The sequence below is a fragment of the Lampetra planeri genome, chromosome 3, assembly GCF_965212315.1.
Source record: "Lampetra planeri chromosome 3, kcLamPlan1.2.h2, whole genome shotgun sequence".
Lineage (NCBI taxonomy): Eukaryota > Metazoa > Chordata > Hyperoartia > Petromyzontiformes > Petromyzontidae > Lampetra > Lampetra planeri.
Genome location: NC_136109.1, coordinates 10,489,325 through 10,508,379, shown reverse-complemented (window position 1 = coordinate 10,508,379; position 19,055 = coordinate 10,489,325). Strand labels below are relative to the sequence as shown.

At 46.6% G+C, this 19,055-nt stretch overlaps 2 protein-coding genes across 6 annotated transcripts; both read left to right on the top strand.

Moving 5' to 3' along the window:
- The first annotated feature begins 1,689 nt into the window (after positions 1–1,689).
- Positions 1,690–9,114, top strand: LOC144717291 (uncharacterized). 5 transcript variants are annotated; one of them, XM_078592741.1, is made up of 6 exons: positions 1,690–1,856; positions 2,047–2,076; positions 4,810–5,366; positions 5,453–5,539; positions 5,945–6,031; positions 6,660–9,114. In XM_078592741.1, exons 3-6 carry the CDS (start codon positions 4,847–4,849, stop codon positions 7,457–7,459), a joined length of 1,494 nt encoding a protein of 497 aa, XP_078448867.1. In that variant the 5' UTR covers positions 1,690–1,856; positions 2,047–2,076; positions 4,810–4,846; the 3' UTR covers positions 7,460–9,114. The 5 variants fall into 5 exon arrangements, with proteins under 5 accessions (XP_078448867.1, XP_078448866.1, XP_078448864.1 ...); XM_078592740.1 differs by lacking the exon at positions 2,047–2,076; XM_078592738.1 differs by lacking the exon at positions 2,047–2,076 and having other exon boundaries at positions 4,752–5,366.
- A 151-nt stretch (positions 9,115–9,265) lies between these two features.
- ELP6 (elongator acetyltransferase complex subunit 6) lies at positions 9,266–18,583 on the top strand. Its single transcript, XM_078592809.1, has 8 exons — positions 9,266–9,655; positions 12,133–12,235; positions 13,137–13,218; positions 14,272–14,342; positions 15,023–15,153; positions 15,953–16,148; positions 16,572–16,718; positions 17,766–18,583. The coding sequence occupies exons 2-8, from the start codon at positions 12,149–12,151 to the stop codon at positions 17,880–17,882; spliced, it is 831 nt and encodes a 276-aa protein (XP_078448935.1). The 5' UTR covers positions 9,266–9,655; positions 12,133–12,148; the 3' UTR covers positions 17,883–18,583.
- Positions 18,584–19,055: the final 472 nt, after the last annotated feature.

Sequence of the window (19,055 nt, the reverse complement as noted above, 5' to 3'; positions counted from 1 at the left end):
CCCCTCTAGCAATGTCCATGGCCACTTAAATTTCGTAAACAGATGCATGGATTGATTCACCTTTGTTCCCAAAGTGCGCGTGTGTGTGTAAATATAGATATTTTCCATTATTATTGATCGTATTCGATTCAGGGTCACCAATAATAATGACCAGTTTGTGCCTCCCCTAGGTCGACTCGGCCATAATTGGGTACCTGGCATGGTGTGTAAACATCAGCACTGGGGAGACAAAGGCGGCCGGGCGTGGTTCGTGCCATACGCCAACACCTCTTGGGCAGTGCCAGCCTTCATAGGCGTGCTCTCTAACCAGCACTTGCCCAGCAATCTGTTTTTCAGTTTCATTTATGTAGTATAGCCCTGTGAGCCATTCGGCTTTTAAATCGGGTGCAACCGCAACAAACAAAAAACAAAAACATGAACAAGAAAACATCTTAAAGTGACTATGTGACTATGCGCAAACAGAAAAATCCAGGAAAAAAGTGCAAAGTCTTCCAGAAAAAGCACCGTACACCAACGCTGTGTGCAAAAATCCCAGTGGGATGCAAGTCAAACAACAACCACAAGACAACATAGATTAAAGCCATCAGTCTAACTCCGTACTACAACAAACAAACATGGCCAAACCAAAAAACTTTTCTAAATCACCAAAATAAAGCCATAAAAGCAATGTAACACTGATCATAGGAACTGTGACCGAAATTTCCATAAAAGCAATGTAACACTGATCATAGGAACTGTGACCGAAATTTTACAATAAACAACATAAACAACATGTACCACCAAAGGCTATACGGAGGTATGTGTATTTATGTGTAATAAAACATACTTAAGTTATGGTGATTTACAGCCAACGTGAGTTGAGCGTCGACAATTAGAGCCGTACAAAATATTTTTTTCTAATTTTTAATGATAGAATATAGTATTGTCATCAGTATGACATACCTATACCAAGTTTGCAGTTGATACGACATTGGGAATACGGTTGAAATTGAGTTACAATATTTTTGGATACAACACACAGGGTAAGTTAAATAAAAGCATGTAAAAAGTAAAAAAAATAGATTTTTTTAATGATAGAATATCGTGTTGTCATCAGTATGACATACCTATACCAAGTTTGCAGTCGATAGCACATTGGGAAGTGTGTAAAAATTTAGTTACAATATTTCTTTTTTGAGGATACAACAGACGAAGTAAGTTAAATAAAAGCGTGTAAAAATAGCTTTATAGCTCATCGGATTCCTCCAGTCGAAATATATATTCTGATTCTCTTTCTGTGTTACTTGACCATAACCTCACGACGCCGCATGGCTCACAGCGCTATACCTAATAAATAAAAACTTGAAAACTTGACGCCGGCCAAAGCGGTTTGGTGTAAACTTAAGGTTTGTGATGCAGGCAAACCAGCACTTTTTATGGGATAATAACAACACATATCTCTCTATTTTACAGTATTGACAATTTTTAATTTCGCGCGTTCGTTGTTACAATAGCACAAACAGTTCTCGTCGGGAAATACGATAAATTAATTAGAAATGCAATTGGGCGACTGCACCGATATTTTACACAACGCACGATACGATTATCGTGGACGCACTCTATATCGTGCGACGGCCACGATATATCGCGAATTGTGTTCAAATCGCCGCGGCCCCTAAACTCGCAGATTTTAATAAAGAAAAAAACATTTTTGCCGGTGCCCCTTGCGGGGAACGCGGAGCCGGAGTTTGTTGATGCGGCTCGCGCGATCCTTCGTCTTCTTCTTTCTTTACTCGCTTCGCAATTGAATCGCTCCCCCCTCTCTCCTCATACTTTACGAAAGCTCCGAGCGAAGGTGAACGACGACGACTACGGCGGTAAGAGGCGCGGTGGGCGGCCGTGTTGGGCGACGCGACGGGGAGGCCCGGGCGGGCGGGCGGGCCGCGTTCATCGTCGCCGATTCTAAATTAACGACGTCCAATTCTCGCCCCGATGGCCGGGATGTTGTTGTCTTTGTGTGTGTCTTTATGTGTTGCACCTGGATACTGCCCCGTGACTTCCTGCCAGCGGGCGTTCGACACTTCGCGTGGCCTCAAGGTGCACGTAGCCTGGCACAAGCGTCGTGGTGACGTCACCGCCACTTAGTGGCGAATGGCGGTTGTTGTTGTTGAGTTGTTTAGTGGGGAGCTGCACTACGAACCCGGCGACACGTGTTCGATCCCCGCTCACGGCCAACATCAGTGACGATTATCTGAACCGGTCCCTTGGCCTCCCCTAGGTCGACTCAGCCACAAATGAGTACCTGGTGTTGTGTGTAAACATCGCCACTGGGGAGACAAAGGCGGTTGGGCGTGGTGCTGGCCACCCACCCCCTCGAGTACCGTTGTGGCCTTCATAGGTGCTCGCTAACAGCACTTGCCCCAACAGTCTGCTAAGGCTGTTTGTGGGATCTTTGTCTATTTGTGTTGTATTTCGATTTAAAGCTTTCGTGACTGCAGGGATTCATCTTCTTGGTTCTTTCGGTAAAGTCACGTAGAAGGGAAGTAATAAAAAAATAAAAATAAAACATAATAAAACAATTCTCACGACGTTTCGGCCACAACGCATCGACAGACCTGGTTTTCACCTGATGACGGCTGCTTGCGTTGTGACCGAAACGTCGTGAGAATTGTTTTATTATGTTTTATTTTTATTATTTTATTACTTCCCTTCTACGTGACTTTACCGAAAGAACCAAGAAGACATTTGTGTTGTGTTCAAGGCGACACGACAACGCGAAACAGGTTGATTGACCGTGCAACTCATTATGTGGACCGCATAGTGAAACCCACAGAGATATGTTGAGTCTCGTAGAGATACGGAGCTACACGTGGATACGTAGAGATGCCTACATGAATGCGGAGATACATAGAAATACATTAAACACAAGCCACGGTGGTAGCGTGTTTGTGGACATGTATCCCAAACTATGGACCGTATCGTAAACCCACAGTAGTCTGCGGACCTTCACCGGAGGAAGAGGAACAGCAAAACGACACGAATGTTGTTTCTACTGAAGCCCTCTCGTCGTGTCAAGAGACCGCGACGTTGACATTTTTTTTAGCACCTGAACCATAATACAATTGGTCTTAGATGCTGCTGTTCCCTACCCCTAAACTACTAAACTATTTTACCAGGTAAGGCCCACTTAGCTATATAGCTTTTTTTCACAAGGGACCTGGCCACCAAATGATAGCTCAACGAAGTGCCCTAATCATGTGGAAATTTATAGCAGCCAAATACTCTACAACGCGTGATGTTGATTCTAAATGTGGAGGGAAAAATTGGAGGGCCCAGAGAAAAATCCAAGCCACCATGGGGGGAAAGATACCGCAAACTCCAAATATACACGAGGCGTCCGGGTTGGGATCGAATCCACGGCCATCCTGTATACCAGGCGAGGTAGTTAACATCCTGCCACCCTAACCTATAAACCATAACCCCTAGCCACTAACCTATACACCATAATCCATATCACCTAACTCTAAACCTGAATCATAAACCCCATATGCCTAAACTTTTTATCGGTAAACCTTAACACCTAACTCTAAAGCCCGAACGCGTAATCCATAATCCTACACAAACCCTGAAAAAGCGTCTTCCATTAATATTTTGTCAACAAATAAAGTCAGCGGAATTGAAAAGCACCTCTTAAAGGGTAGGCACAGAGCAGTAAAGGTCTGTGGTTAGAGGAAAATCTGGCCTGTGATTGGATATATGTATGCAGGGACAATGGTCACTCCAACTGGACAACCCAGGCTACCTACACGAAGCTATTACATCGAGCTACTTGACAGTCCAATGTTTATAATTTCCCACAGATTACCGCACAATGAACCTTAAATAGTTTCATCCACTTGATCCATCTACTTTCGACAAAACTCACCATTGTTGACTGAGTTTTTCTTGGTTATCAAGTAGTTTTTTCTACAAAACATCATATTGTCTAAGCTACGCGATCACTCAATTAGAGATGGCTGGGTGGCTCATGGGTCAGAGACATTGTCTTGGCACTGCTGAGATTCTGGATTTTATTCCGATTAAACCGTGTTCTTAAATGTAGCAAGTTGGCCTCAGCCCATTCACCAATTGCCCTTAAGTGGTCCTTAACCTTTACAGCAGCCTCCACCCCTTTGGTTCTCAATCGTTAAAAATATATAATGTTAATAAATACATCGGTTCGATTAAACAAAGTAGTTGTACTTGCGTGCCTGTGCTTAATTTGTGTTTTCGATTATATACCTTCTAAAAAATCTGGCCATGTCTCGCACCCACAAAAAGGGAATCTTGCACCCCCAGGGTGTGCGTGCACCCCAGGTTAAGAACCACTGAATTACCCCTTTAAAAAACTCATGATACTCGAGTTTGCTGTTTTATAAAATGTGGCTTATTCCATCTCTGAGAATTAAACATTTTCGTTTGACATGCCATGAACACTCTTTGCAGGGCATTTAAAAGGGGACACCATTAGTGTTGTTAGAGGTACCTACAGAAAGTACCGCGTGAATCGTGTAATTTTCTGTGGCCTTTCCATTCGGAAATGTAATATTGTAACATGATACTATTAGCACATTGAATATAATTTCGAAACGAACATTAAAACGCCTTAACAGTTTTTTGGAGATACATTTCGGATCATGGCCAGACAGGGATGAACAAATGGATACTGAATGTAACATTTCCAACACTGGCCCAATATATTGTGTGTAGTAAGCATGAGTTTCTTTTTGTAGAAACGTGATTTCAAGGAAACAGAAGCAGGAGCATGTCATACTTAAGTGTGATTCACAGGGACAAAAGGAACCACCCACTGCACATCTCCGTCAAGATGGCATGCTTGGTGGCTGCCCCGGTGCTGGAATCGATCAGGGACTTCCCAGCTTGGTTGGAGGCGCAAGGCGTGAACGAGGAGATGGCCCAGGCCATGGACTCGGAGCTGGGCATCCGGGACTACGGGGTCCTGCGCGCCTGCGTCGGGGATGGCCTCGTGCGGGCCGAGCTGCTGGCCACGGCGCGCGACCGTCTGCCCTTCGGCTTCTACGCCGTGCTGCGGCAGGTGGTGAAGGCCGTGCAGGGCGCTGAGCCCCACGAAGCTGTGACGCCACATTGGGACGCTTGTGCTGCCGCTACCGCCACCATTGCTACCTCCTCTGCCGGCGACGTGACGCTGGGAGGCCTGGTGGATGTGCTACTCGCGTTGTTCAGCGGGTTGAGCCGGGAGTTGTTGGTTTGTGTGAAGAAACTGGGTGCTGTGGACAGTGGGAATATTACAGCGACTTCCCATTCAGCCACAGATGATACTAGCCCTAACAACATGATGGATGACGTGGATCACCACGTGGAATATGGTAAGGCTATTCGGTGCATTAAGTATTCTGATTTGAAAATCCTGTATTGAAACAAGGTATTGATGTGTTTTTTTTTTTTTGAACAGAAGAGGCGGAGGAGACCAACATCCAAGATGTGGAGGATTCCAGTCTCAACTTAACAATGAAGGAAGTAAAAAATGAGCCTTATGGAGGTGAGCTCTTGTGTTTCAAGGTTCAAACACACAGGCGTTTCTCTGCTAAAACATTCACTGGAGTGGCACTCATCTGTGTTGGCAGTCCTGAACCAACCTTGAACATTCCATATACTCATGATGAGGCCAATCTTTTTAAAGGACAACCACACTTAATTTTCCACAAAACAGTACTCATGTTGGTGACCCTGGAGGGATAGTATGGTTGGAGTCAGCCTGTTGATTGTGAGTCAAGTGCCATATTTCTGGACTAATACACTCCAACGCTCAATGTGATACTTTAAAGTACTATTTTCTGGCTTTCCATTAAGAAGTAGGAAAGTAATAATTCTCATAAATATTGTGCTGTTATTTTTATTTGAATGTAGAACATTTCATAACCAGCAGTTGTGTTTATCTCCCCAGACAATGAGACGGAGACTCAATATCCAGAAGCGGGCGACTTTATTGACAGTCACTCGGTGTCCGACTTAAAGAGAGAAAAGGTCGGAGGTAGGTTTTGCAGAGCAGGACAACACAGATGATTTGTATAGTGGCAATGCTCATCTGTAGCTTCGTGACTTGTATGTACAGTTGGTGGATCACAGGAAATATATAACCTCTGTGAGACACTGAACTACATTACAGTGAGGTGCTTGTTGTAGGAAGCAGTAGAGCAAGTAGGCATCTGACAAATTTGTGCAGAGAGGGTTTTCTACAGACACTGCAGATTACTCATTTAAAATCTATACTAATAAGATCATCCTAATAAAATGTATGTATGAGACTCGGCGTGGTTTTCCTGCAGTAGTTAAAACAACGTGTTACTATTAGAGACTCAAATGCTGGTGAAGTGCGCTGTATGAAGTCGAGGCATGGAGTGAGATCAAGCGACGATTGGAAGCATCCAGCAGGCTGGCCTCATCACACCTGGCTGTGCTATATCTGGATGGACCCGGGGCTGTCTGCTGCAAAAGCGTGGACAGCTGGTGCAAGTGACAAAGCCATGGTGGAGGGCACTTACGACCCTTTGCTGGTCACGCACAAGCGTAGCAATAGTAGTGCAGGAACCACTGCTTTTAACATTTCCGTTGAAGAGCATCCGCCTTTAACATCTCAAATGTACGTTATCCTCCCACAGATGAACCCTTCCTCGGAGCCCATGCGGGGATTTCCGTCCAGCATTTGGCCTCTGTGCAGGGTGATGCTGACGTTTCTGCCATATCGCCGGGCATCAATCACACACACCATCCTCTCGCCGAGGTCGCTGGCATCCATAACTCGGTGCCAGACGTCCCATCGAACGCCGGGCACGGGCCATCCGCTGCAGGGCCACCTGCCCCTGGACGGATGCCATTCATCTGCAGGCTGTGCGGCCGCAACTACGCACGTGCCAGCATCCTCCGCCACCACCGCTGCCCACGCTGGCGGCATCGACTTGGTGACGCGCGGCTGGAGCGACCTCCCGCGGTGCTACCACCGCAGACGCAGACAGACCTGCACGGGCACGCCAAAGACAAGCCGTTCTCGTGCGACGCGTGCGGCAAGCGCTTCTCGAGCAACTCGAACTTGTGCAGCCACAGGCGCGTGCACACAGGCGAGAAGCCGTACCGCTGCCCGGTGTGCGACAAGTCGTTCTCGCAGAGCGGCACGCTGAAGAACCACATGAACACGCACATGGGTGAGAAGCCACACCGCTGCGACGTGTGCGACAAGCGCTTCACGCGCGTCTCCAATCTCAATGTGCATCGGCGCGTGCACACGGGCGAGAGGCCGTACCGCTGCACGACGTGCGGGGAGGGCTTCTCGCAGGGCGCCAAGCTGAAGGCGCATATGCTGACACACGGCACGGTGGGGTCGTCGGGGTCGGGATCGGGGTCAGAGAGTGGAGTGGGTGCTGAGACTTGTGAGGCCAGGGCACCTTGCAGCGCTTCAGCGTGAACAGCATGAGCTGTGTTGGGAAGACTCACACTTGAAGATGCGTGAATGAGAGTGCTGAGGGAGCCCAAGGTCTCTAGAAACGTAACAATTAGAGAGCTATTAAACCATCTAACCTATAAATGTCATTGTTTGTCTGTGTGTCTGTCTGTGCGGCCGAAACTTGCGAAGGATTAGGCTAGGCAAACCGTGGGGTTTACGTAAAAAAAAAATTGCCAGGTACCACGCTGTAAGCCCCCCCTGGTAAGCAAGCGCTATTTCCCATCCGTCAACTTTAAAGTAGTTTAATTAGTGATTTAGTGCTGTTTTCGTTTAATTATTTATTACACTGAGCGCGCTCGACCATACCAACTCACACACCTTCGGTGGGGGGGACGGCCCCTACCAAGGCAGGCGTTTGGTGGGGGTGAGGGGGACATTTTCTTTCGTGTTAAAAATGCCATAAAAATACACAACGTTGAGGTAAATTCCTCACTGTGTGGTGTCCTCTTCTCCCCCCCCCCCCCCGATGTGTGCAGTTACAACAATACAGTCAGTAGATGCTACCACTATAGGCCGTAGATATTACTGCAGAGTGTGTGGGGGGATCGTGGCTGGGGGGGGGGGGGTAGCAGCCGTCCTCAGGTGAAGAACACGCTGTCTTTCCAACAGACCTGTTCTTCACCTGAGGACGGCTGCTTGCGTTGTGGCCGAAACGTCGTGAGAATTGTATTTTATTATGTTTTATTTTTATTATTTTATTATTTCCCTTCTACGTGACTTTACCGAAAGAACCAAGAAGATGAATCCCTGCAGTCACGAAAGCTTTAAATCGAAAAGCACTCAAATCATTATTTTTGACCAAAAATATTACTTAATTTCGCGTGACATGCTCGCACGAGACTTCACGCGTTGTATGATGTTATGTCATGCAGATTTGACCAAAACTTTTTGCGAAATAAATACTTTTAAGAGGGCAAAGGCAAAGCGTTGCACAACCCACGCATATGCATGTTTTCTCTTGTCCATATGTATCAAAAAAAGTTTTAACTTGCAAAAATAGTTCCATTTTGTTTCATTAGGATTTTCTTTACCAATCCCTTCCAGCGGGCAAACGTCTAAGCAGACAAATCTCAGCCCAGTTTCAATCTCCTGTCTCATCTTTCCAACCTGTTAACCAATTGCAGCTAGGTTGGCACATCAGTTTAAAGCACTTAATAAGCACACGCCTTATGTCTTATTGTTGCATGTTATGTAATGAGTACGTGTACCGTATGCTACGGATTCAAAGAGGTTCTCCCCCCCCCCCCCCGCCGTATTTAAGGGCAACATTTTGGGGGGGGGGGTGCGTCTTTTCCTCCGATTGAAGTTCGTTTGGGTCAACATTTGTGTGACTTTATTGACACTGGGCACACGTTTAGGAAGCACATACTTTCCACCTTTTTTTCTAAATCCAAAAGAGTACGGGGACTACTGCAGATGAAGCGTTGTAATTGACTGCACGCTGTAAATTTGTAGACAACCTGCCGACTCAATATAAATGTAAGTTGAATACTATTGCGTACTGTCATTTATCTCTGTTGTATTTGTTTCTGCGTGGTGCTTGCACATACAAATTTAATGTAGCGCTGCACTCTGATGTTGTAGGAGAAAACATTTATTAAAAAGTCTTTAATTAAGTAGAACGTGTTGCCTACATTTATTTAAAGTTGCGCATTTTGATGTGACGTCACATTTCTCAACCCCCCCCCCTCGTCACACATCGTCACAAATGTCTGACCCCACCCCTAATTGCGTGACGTCATTTATGGACGGCCCCTTGTTGGCCCATTCCACGCTCGCCACAAGGCTGCTGGAGGGGCTTCTTTTTTCACCGCGCTCCCTTGAATCGTCGCGGTCAATTCGCCGCGGTGCCCGGGAAATGCCTCCATTCGGCCGCTGTCTTGATTCGCGAGGGCCGAAACAGGAGCGAGCGGCTCTCCAAATTTACTTCTCGGCTGCGTTTTCGCTGTTAATTTAAACAACAACAATAACAACAACACCCCAACCCGTGCCTCGATTAAAGCGGTCGCGACGCACGTCTTAAGGCGGCGGCGGCGGCTGCAAGTGGGCAGACTTCGCGGCGCGATTGATGATTTGTAGCGCGGTGAAAAAAAAAATCGTCGTCCGCCTTGTTGACGTCTTCGTTGCAAGAGCGTCGCCCTTTTAAACATCTCACGGGTGCGTTTTCCTCCTCTTGCACATACGACGCTTCCCTTCGTCGGATTCCACTCTGGTGGATTTCCGTCCAGCGGTTTGGCCTCTTGTGTAGGGCCATGCTCACGGTGTTTTTGCTTGTTACGTCTTCGGGGGGCATGGAGGAGGGGGGTGGTGGTGAAACGTCGGACACGCGGTTCGTCGTTAATGTCCACGCCGTTGTTGCTTAACGCATCTGGTTCCCGTCGGTAATGACAGCAACGTTCCGAAGCCTGGGCGCTGTGACCTTAACAGGCGGTGAGAGAGGGGGGGGGGGGCACGCCACACGTGGGCGAGATGTTGACGACCTCTCCTGGTGTACAAGGAGGAGGTCGTGGGTTTGGTTCGATCCCGAAAACACGAACCCGGTCCCGTGGATTTAATTCCTCCCCCCCCGGGTCCCTCCGGTTTGTTCCCCTCCACATTTAGAATCGGCGTGCGTTTGAAGAATATTTGGCTGCTACACATTTCCACTGCGTTTAGCTCATAATGTGTTAAAGCCAGGTCGCTTCTGAACAAAAAGAGCTGCTTTTTAGCTCAGTGGGGTCTTACGTAGCGAAACAAAAAAATAATTGTTTAGTTTCGATTGAAAGCTTTCGTGACTGCAGGGATTCATATCATTGGTTCTTTCGGTAAAGTCACGTAGAAGGGAAATGATAAAATAATAAAAAGAAAACAATTAAATTCTCACGACGTTTCGATTGCAACACAAACAATCATCATCCATTGTGAAAACCACAGCAAGAAAATTAAAAAAAAACAAAATAAAAAAACATTCTTGCTGTGGTTTTCACACCTGATGATGATTGTGTTGCAATCGAAACGTCGTGAGAATTTAATAGTTTTATTTTTATTATTTTATTATATCCCTTCTACGTGACTTTACCGAAAGAACCACGAATATAATTGTTTAGTTGTAGCGTTCACCGCTCGTTGCAGAGCCTCGCGGTTCGAATTCAGCGGCCCACCCGGGTTATTACTGCCCTAGCATTATCTATGTCATACCGAGTAGGGAGGGAGGGGGGTTGAAGATCCCGTGACGCCATTGGCAAGAGAAACGACATTGGCAAGCTAAAAACATGTAGAGAGGAGAATGCCGTACTCGCAAATAATTCCCTTGCGGTTGCGATCGGTGGCAATCATCGCCACCTACTGTGGAAACTTGGCAAAATAATATAAAAAAAAATTAGTCACGATACCCTGCGACTCTGCGAGACACTCATGGGTAAAACAACCGTTCACCACGTCGTGCCGAAATGCATCTAAATCTGGGCACAACGCCGAAGCGAAGTTGGGTTAAGCCTAAGGGGCCGTCCATAAATGACGTCACGCACCTTTGGGGGGGGGGGAGGTCAGAAATTTGTGACGATGTGTGACGATGGGGGGGGGGGGGGTGGCGAGAAATGTGACGTCCGTAAAAATGCGCAACTTGAAATAAATGTAGACCACGTTCTACTTAATTAAATAGATTTTTTAATAAATGTTTTGTCCTACAACATCAGAGTGCAGCGCCACATTAAATACGCACTACAATGACAATAGTTTTAAAGCGATTTAAAGCATGTTTTATATTTTTTAGGGGGGGGGGGGGAAGCAGAGCTTTGTGACGTCATATTTGAGGGGGGGGGGTCTGACTTTTTGTGACGAAGGGGGGGGGGGGGTCAAAAATTGTCCAAAATCGCGTGACGTCATTTATGGACGGCCCCTAACCGGAGTGGTTTGCAAGCACGGTTAAATAACTCCCAATGCCCACACGACACATCTAGCCATGGATTGACGAAGAACTGTATTTTATAGTAACCTATTTGCTGTCTTTTTATTCCAGGCGAATTATTTGGTGCACTGGTGACGGTCATTTAAAATGTTAAAACCTCAGGCCAAACGAGCGAAATGAGTGGAACCTGTCAATCAAACGGGGCGTAATTCGGTTTCCTTTCGCGTGTGACGCTAAAGCCAACACTCGCAGCTGATGAGCTAGTTTTTAAATAATCCTTGTATTTTACATTGTAAGGCAATGTAGTATAAGGGTTATTATATTGTGTGATATATAAAGTCGTGTCGATTGACTGGCAGACATGAATGTGTAATTCCCATGATTGAATATGGGTCAAAATATCTACATTTCTATGGCAGGGACAAGTTCACTCGTTTGAAAACACCAGTTTTGACTTTCCTTTCTTGCAGCACGATGTTGGTGGTGTTCGCCGGTGTTCTTCACTGATTTTCAGAGGGGGGCCCATTTTTGCCGATAAGAAGTCTGTAGGGGCCGCCACACATTTTAAACCATTTGGGGTTTGACAGCATAATGCGGTGTTTTCTCATTTGTGTATTGTCAGGTGGCCACAGTAAAGGCCACCAGGGGTCGCCAGTGGCCCGCGGGCCCTCCAATGAAAAGCCACTGGTGCTCACGATCAGCACGTGCTGACAGTGAAGAGTATTGAGGCTCTTTTGTTGTGGTGTAGGCGGGGGTCGCTCACGATGACCGGGTTCAAGGATATCGACGATTTACTTAAACGCAACTCTTCCCGTGACGGTCACCTCGACGCCTCCTCGCCTCAGCCGCAGGTCAGACACGGCAGGGCAGCAGTACAGCCCAAGCTCACGACACATCTTGAGAACCTGGGCTCAATCCCAGCCGCAGGCTGGATGTCCCACTTCTGGTGCACAGAATAAAAACAACTGATTCTGGGGATTATTTTTACATACACGTACAGCCCTTTTTGTCAATCCAATTTTGGATGAGGGGTATTCACATGCCATTCAGCTCGTGCCGGTTATTTGACTATACTTCACTATGCTGGTCAGTTTTGGTTGGTGAAGGAGGTGGAGGGGATCATCGATTTGGCTACAAAAAGGCAGAGTCATCATCACGATCCATTGGCAGATAGTCCACAGGTGTCCACTGCACATTTCGTCATTTGTTTCCACTTTCCTCTGTCTTGTGCCAATATGCATAAAGTAGTGACCACATCTTCCTGGCACCAATCTCTTACGTCGTCGTCGTCAAGCCATTCTTTGTCAGATCTTCCTCTCTTTCCGGTTCCTTCCATTTTTCCCGAACAACACACTTTTAATATTCCTGTTTTTCTTCATCCTACATATGTGTCCAAATAGTGTCAGTTGCCTTCTTATCACTGCCTGCATCAGTCACAGCAATGGATTTTGCTCTACTATCCTTTGATGGCCACCACATAACCCCACAGCCCTATGACAACCTGTTTAGGCATGGTGGTCGCCAATTAAAGCACAAGGCAGGCTTAACTCTGCTTATCTTCCAAGATCTGTCGAGTTCAGTTACATTAAATGTCATAGGCAAGTTTAAACACTGATCCCAAAATCAAATTGAAAGCATGACCTTGGAAACTGTATGTAAAGACGCCTGGGGGAGATGCATGCTTGGAATTTCACTGACGAGTTTCAAGATGCCGAAGGATTCTTGTAAGCTGATCACGATAATCGTTTGCAGGAGGGGTCATTTGTGCTGCTCACAGAAGACCAGACAGACGGAGGATTTCTCATCCATCACTTCCTTTCCTCCTACATAAAAGGTGGCCGATAGAAGTGTTGCTTCACTGACGCCTCACTTAACATAAACCGATCCAATATGCTCTTCATATGAATGGTCGTGAATAATTGCTTCTTATATAGTTCATTTTAGAACCGCATTGAATGTTCAATGGATTTTTTAGTTATTTATTATTTTTGTAAAGCACCCTGGGTTGCTTAGCTTGAAGAGCACTATGTAACAGAAACTTATCATCATCTGTCTGGGATTAATAAATGAGTACCACATTGTGGGAGGGCAGCAGTACTCATCTTCTAAAATATGATTGACTCTCATGGGAGAATACGCCGAGGCAGGGCGTAGCAGTATCCATCCTCCAGCCCCCATCCCTAGGGTCCCTCCTGGCAAAGCCCCCATTGCGAGCTCCTTGCTATCAAGCCTTGACAGTCACCGTCGATCTGGTGCAGCCACGAGGCCTATGGCCGATCCCTTAGCCTCCTCGACCCATGAGGATCTATCGAACAGAGAACCTGGTGGGCAGGATCAACCAATAATAATTTTGTACATTTAGTGTTCATATAATTACATAGCGATAAACTATCATGAAGGATGGTACTATGTTTCAAAGACATAGTCTGCAGTAGTTTCACAGTAGGAGTCAACGATGCTGTGTGTAATCCCAATTGAGTCATCTTGATGGAATGTTTCGAATTTGGACCGTGATGTTGGCAAATGGCCGATTCAATTCGAATGGCGTCATGGGATTTTTGACGTCCACTGTGAAGCAGACAGTGTGTTTTTTTACGGTTATAACACCCGAATTAATAACCAGGGCATCCTGGATTCAAATCGCAAACCTCTGAAGCAAGCAGAGAACGTGCTACCGCTGGGCCATGTAACGGCCAGATCCAAATTTAACGTGATGGGTTTTTTTGTGCAGTAATTTTTGATCAGGCTGAGAGCCATCAACTCGCAACATTTGAGAACCCAGTTTAACCATAGGCACAGTGGCCTGGATTCGAACCCAGGCTTCGAATCCCAGCGCTCAGATCTACGAGCCATGCAGCTTAATTGCTTACGTGTCCTCTCCTCACAGATGGCTGGAAAGTGTGTTTTATTGCGATGGCTCAATCTTTCCACCACTACGCGACAGTCGCGCAAAAACTGGTGAGTCCACTTGTTAACCACAACTCAAGGCCCCACATTCACCGCACTGGGTGGCTGATACCCCCTGCCTCTTCAAACACAGGTTCTCAACATCGTGTGGTCGATGCTCTACATGATTCCATTATCATTGGGAGCCTTAGTGAGCTGACTCAGAACGAGAGAAGTGCCTGCTCCCACATAAACACTTACTTGAATTAATTGATTACTTGCGTAACTCGCTGACACGGAGCAGGCACGCCTGAGACACGTGGCGACTGCTTCTTGGGCGCGCCGATTCCAGAGTTTAGGGACCGCGGCGTTTTGACCTACCCAAATAAATATTTTATTAATAAGCCATCCATACAAAATGTTAATTGCTTTAAAAGAGCCAATTAATTGATTAAATGATGTCGATTTTGATACAGGCATGCATTGTCACCGGATCTGAGTATGTGTGCAAAATTTGGAATTCATTGAACAGGAAGTAGATTACATTTTGATTACAAAACTTGACCACGACAAACATAGGAGTCAAGTTAAGAAAAACATCGGAAAGCTATAAAGCACAACCGCAAAAACCAACGTAGCAGTAGCAATCGATGCGTCGTTGCACCTCGACGCTTCGTTTCAACACAAACATTTAGAAATTGTTGCCCCCCTTTGATGTGACCCCTGACCTTGGGGCTGTGTGTTGCGAGCAGGGTGTGAACTTGGGCTTGGCGCGGCGCGACGGGCAGCTCGTGGTGCTGGAGGGGCTCACCGCGCTACGGGACCTCACCCTCGACCGAGCAGGGGAGCGTGCCGAGCCGGCTTTCCCCTGCAGTGTCCTGCGGTGAGCCCGATATAACCGCACCTTGTTACTCTGCGTTGAGATATCCCGCCTCTCCCTCGGGCTTTGCTTCTTAAACTCGAGTCCCCGCGACACACTGCAGCCAGCCTAAAACCTTAAGATACTAATTGAATCGGTCGGACAGCATTATCTTTTCATTGGCTGCGTAAAGTTGTAATGGAAGCTACTTGGCCGATTGTTATGCCCTCTGTTCTCTACGTTTGCAGAACGTGGACCCTTTTAAAGCAACGTCTGCACTGGTTGAAACCTTCAGGCTGGCCTGCCTATGTACCATCCTGGGTTTAACCAAGCTGAATTGTGTGAGGAGCTCAGTTCTTTGAAAGGTCTGAACACAGCCTCATTAGTGAGCTCCTCTGGGCTGTGTTGCCTGGACCATGTAGCCCAGCAACTGTATGCCCAAGCAGCTTCTCTTTAAATGGGTGCAGGCTTGTGGAGGATGCTAGTGGGGAGTTTGGAGGTAGTTACGCTCCAACAACAATAGAGTGCGGAGGAGTGCTGCTCATGACAAGGATCGCAGTGCCAGGTGGCAAAAATGCTGAGAGGTGGCATAGTGGGGAGCACAGGTGTTGCATCTGTCAATCATCTCAGGCAGACAACCCCGTTTGGGTTGTCTGCCTGAGATGTCTGACCCTTTTTGGGTTGACTGGCTGGGTCTGTCCCGTGACTTGCCAGTGAGCTTTCAAAGCTTCACATAGCTTGACACTAGCACTATGGTGACATCACGGCCACTTTGCGGTGAATGAGGCTGTTGTATGTGTTGTATGTGTGTGTGCGTGTTCAGCTCAGATTCTGAAAGCCTGCGGGATCTCTACACCTCCGTTAAGCACTGCCTGTCGTCTTCGGAGCCCGGGTCCCCGGTTCAACGCCCGGTCCTCATTGTGGACAGCGTGAACTCACTCTCCGCTCTCGGCTTCTCCGTGCCGGCCACGCTCGCATTCCTCCACTACTGCCGCGTGCTGCTCAACCACACACTGCACGTGAGCGCGCCTCTTTAGTTTACTAGTTCAGCATCGCCGCAATGTATGAATGGTGAACGGTGTGCAATCTCCTCCACTCCTCGCTTCACTTTGCTCAACAATACGGTGTTGTGCATTCTCTTCTATTCGCGCATTATCTATTGGTTGCAACTCGCAGAAGGCAGTGAGGTGGTGGTGTTTCTTTTATTGTGGTTGCTGTGTTGTTGTTTTTGCTGCTATAAATGTCCACATGATGAGCCGCTTCGTTGAGCTATCATTTGTGGCCGGGTCACTTATGAAAAAGAAGCTAATACCTCAGTGGGCTTTACCTCGTAAGATGAAAATAGTAATATTTTTATGTATATTTTAAAGTGATTTGTTTATCTTTGTCGTCAGGGTGGCTGCTGTGTGGTCGAAGTAATTCTGCGCGTTTGGCTGTGACAGGGCGATGTGGTGGTGCTTCTCTCGGCGGACTCGGACGTGGACGACGCCGATGGAGTCACGCTGCACCGCTCCGTCGCGCACCAAGCCCACACGGAGCTGTGTGCCCAGGCCCTGCCCAGCGGAGCCGCGCGCGACGTCGATGGCCTGGTGCGGTTTCTCGCTCCCGTACAACGCACGCGTGACGGTGACGGTGTGGTAGGGGGATGGTTTTGGAGGTGGTGGTGGTAGTGATTGTGCAGGTGATTGTGGAATGTGGTTGAGGTCGTCAGACTTGTCCAGCAGAGCCGTCCAGCAGAGCCGTGCGCGACGTCTCTAGTCTGGTGCAGCTCTTACTCTTCTACGACACAAACTACAGTGGCGAGATTTGAACTACCTCGCCTGGTATACAGGAGGGCGTAGGTTCGATCCCAACCCCGACGCCTGCTGTATATTTGGAATTTTTTTAATTTGTTGTGCTTATATAGCTGGTGCTGGTGTTTGTGGTGGTGGTGAACCAGCAAGGATATACAAACACCCTTTCTTTGCTGTAGGACGGTCGCACTGTTTGTATGTATGTTTACCTTCTTCCGCACCATACGTAGTCAACCATGCTAATCGAAGGTGCGGGGGAAGGACAACACACAAAACACAAAAAGCAGTTATAAAGAAATGAGTTTTCAATTTAGATTTAAAAGTTCATAGCTCCAGTGACTTCCTCAATCGGAAGGAAGAGCATTCCAGATGACCGCAAAAGCACATCTGAAAGCATGCGATGCAGTGATCGTCTTTGTTCAATAGTTAGCCAAAAGCCGCTGAAAGGATTACCAGAGTTTACGTGATGGTTTATGCTCCTTTACGAAAATAGCAAGATGTTGTGGTTAATTTCTGGCAAGCACTATGTGTGTAATGAGTGTGACCTTGTAATGTATGCGTTCAGCAACGACTAAAAATTGACCGAATGTGTCGTAGAGCCCTGATATGAAAATTGTAGGACGATATTTTTGCACGTGGCGATTAAACTACATAAGCCGTAGCATTGCGGTTCCCTAATAGAGGTTCTTTTTGGGTTAGATCGGGTAAATATAAATGTGTGGTTAAACCCACCACCACCCGACACAGCCAATTAGTTTGTCATGTAAACAAAACATGCCAATTCGTTGGTGTGTTGAAGAGTAAACCCACAACATTTGCAATTCCCACTTGGTCTCTTTCCAGCTGACAGTATGGACGCGCTTTCCAGACCAGGCCCTGCCCCGCGCCTCTACTAGGGGCCGCTACCGTTACAAACTTCACGAGCGAGGACTCACCCTGTCGCCTGCACTCGATTCGTGACGACCGCAGTGGAAAAAGCAGCAGCAGCCGTGGTGGTGGCACCGTGGCGGTGGCACCGTGGCGGTGGTCGTGTGGGCGGGGTGACGTCTTGTTATGAAGCCACGTCCTGCTGATGATTATCGTCAAAGACTATACTACCACCTTGGATTTATTGTTTTTTCTGCAGAACTCTCTGATGTTTTCAGGGTGTACCACGTGTTTTTCAGCATGGCGCCCTGCGTTTCGATCCTGCAGAAGCTCCCAAAATGTGGAGCACAACGTCGGACATCATGTCACACAACGCTCCAAAGATTCTTCAAACAGCAGTTATCATAGCTTAATTTCAGCCAGAAAATCACGTTCAGTAAACTTCTCACAATACTATCTACATTGTTCTTTAATCTTCACTACCTATGTTATTATCACCATCACTCTCATCATTACTACTATAACTATCATTCCCATCATCAAGTTCACTAACATCACCATTACTATATTCATCACTATGTCCATTGTCACCACTATCACTATAAAATCCACCACCATTATTATCATGATCACGAGCATCACCTGCTATATCACCACTTTTTTCACTTAACACATATTTTTGTTGGCAGTATCACGATTCACATTTGACATGTGGGTTTGACCATGTAATGATCTCCAAATATGTGTTGTGAAACCCTCCACCAACCAAACAATAAAAATGTTCACATGTATAAGTCTTTGTCACATCAGTTATTGTTTTTGGTCACCAGCAAGATGACAGGAAATATTCACGACAAAATGTGACAATAGGCATGATGCTTCATTTGTAAACATGCCAATCATCAAGTAAAATTACATAACTCAAAGTGTCTTCAATGCTGGAAGTTTCCCCCTAATGTTTGGCATATTTCCAAATGAAACATCCTTTTTATTGCTAAATTTGGTTGTGAAAATTACCATCATAATTTACCACCAATACCACCTTCAACACTTGCCACTAGGAAAAAGCATTCCCACTTACACTAAAGCACCATTACGACGATTATAGTCACCACCACTGCAGTAAACACTTCCATCACCAAAATTCGGATTTATGTTGAACGTCGTTTGCACCGTATTGTAGCCAACTGTGCTAATTGGAGGTGCAAGGAAGGACAAACTAAACATAAAAAGCAGTTCTAAAGAGATTAGTTTTCAATCTAGATT

Coding starts and splice junctions, on each gene's coding strand:
- LOC144717291 (XM_078592738.1), top strand. CDS start 4,784: ATGTCATACTTAAGTGTGATTCACAGGGACAAAAGGAACCACCCACTG. Junction 5,367..5,452: donor GGATCACCACGTGGAATATG/GTAAGGCTATTC, acceptor TTTTTTGAACAG/AAGAGGCGGAGGAGACCAAC. Junction 6,032..6,659: donor AAAGAGAGAAAAGGTCGGAG/GTAGGTTTTGCA, acceptor ATCCTCCCACAG/ATGAACCCTTCCTCGGAGCC.
- ELP6 (XM_078592809.1), top strand. CDS start 12,149: ATGACCGGGTTCAAGGATATCGACGATTTACTTAAACGCAACTCTTCC. Junction 13,219..14,271: donor CCTTTCCTCCTACATAAAAG/GTGGCCGATAGA, acceptor CTCTCCTCACAG/ATGGCTGGAAAGTGTGTTTT. Junction 15,154..15,952: donor TTCCCCTGCAGTGTCCTGCG/GTGAGCCCGATA, acceptor GTGCGTGTTCAG/CTCAGATTCTGAAAGCCTGC.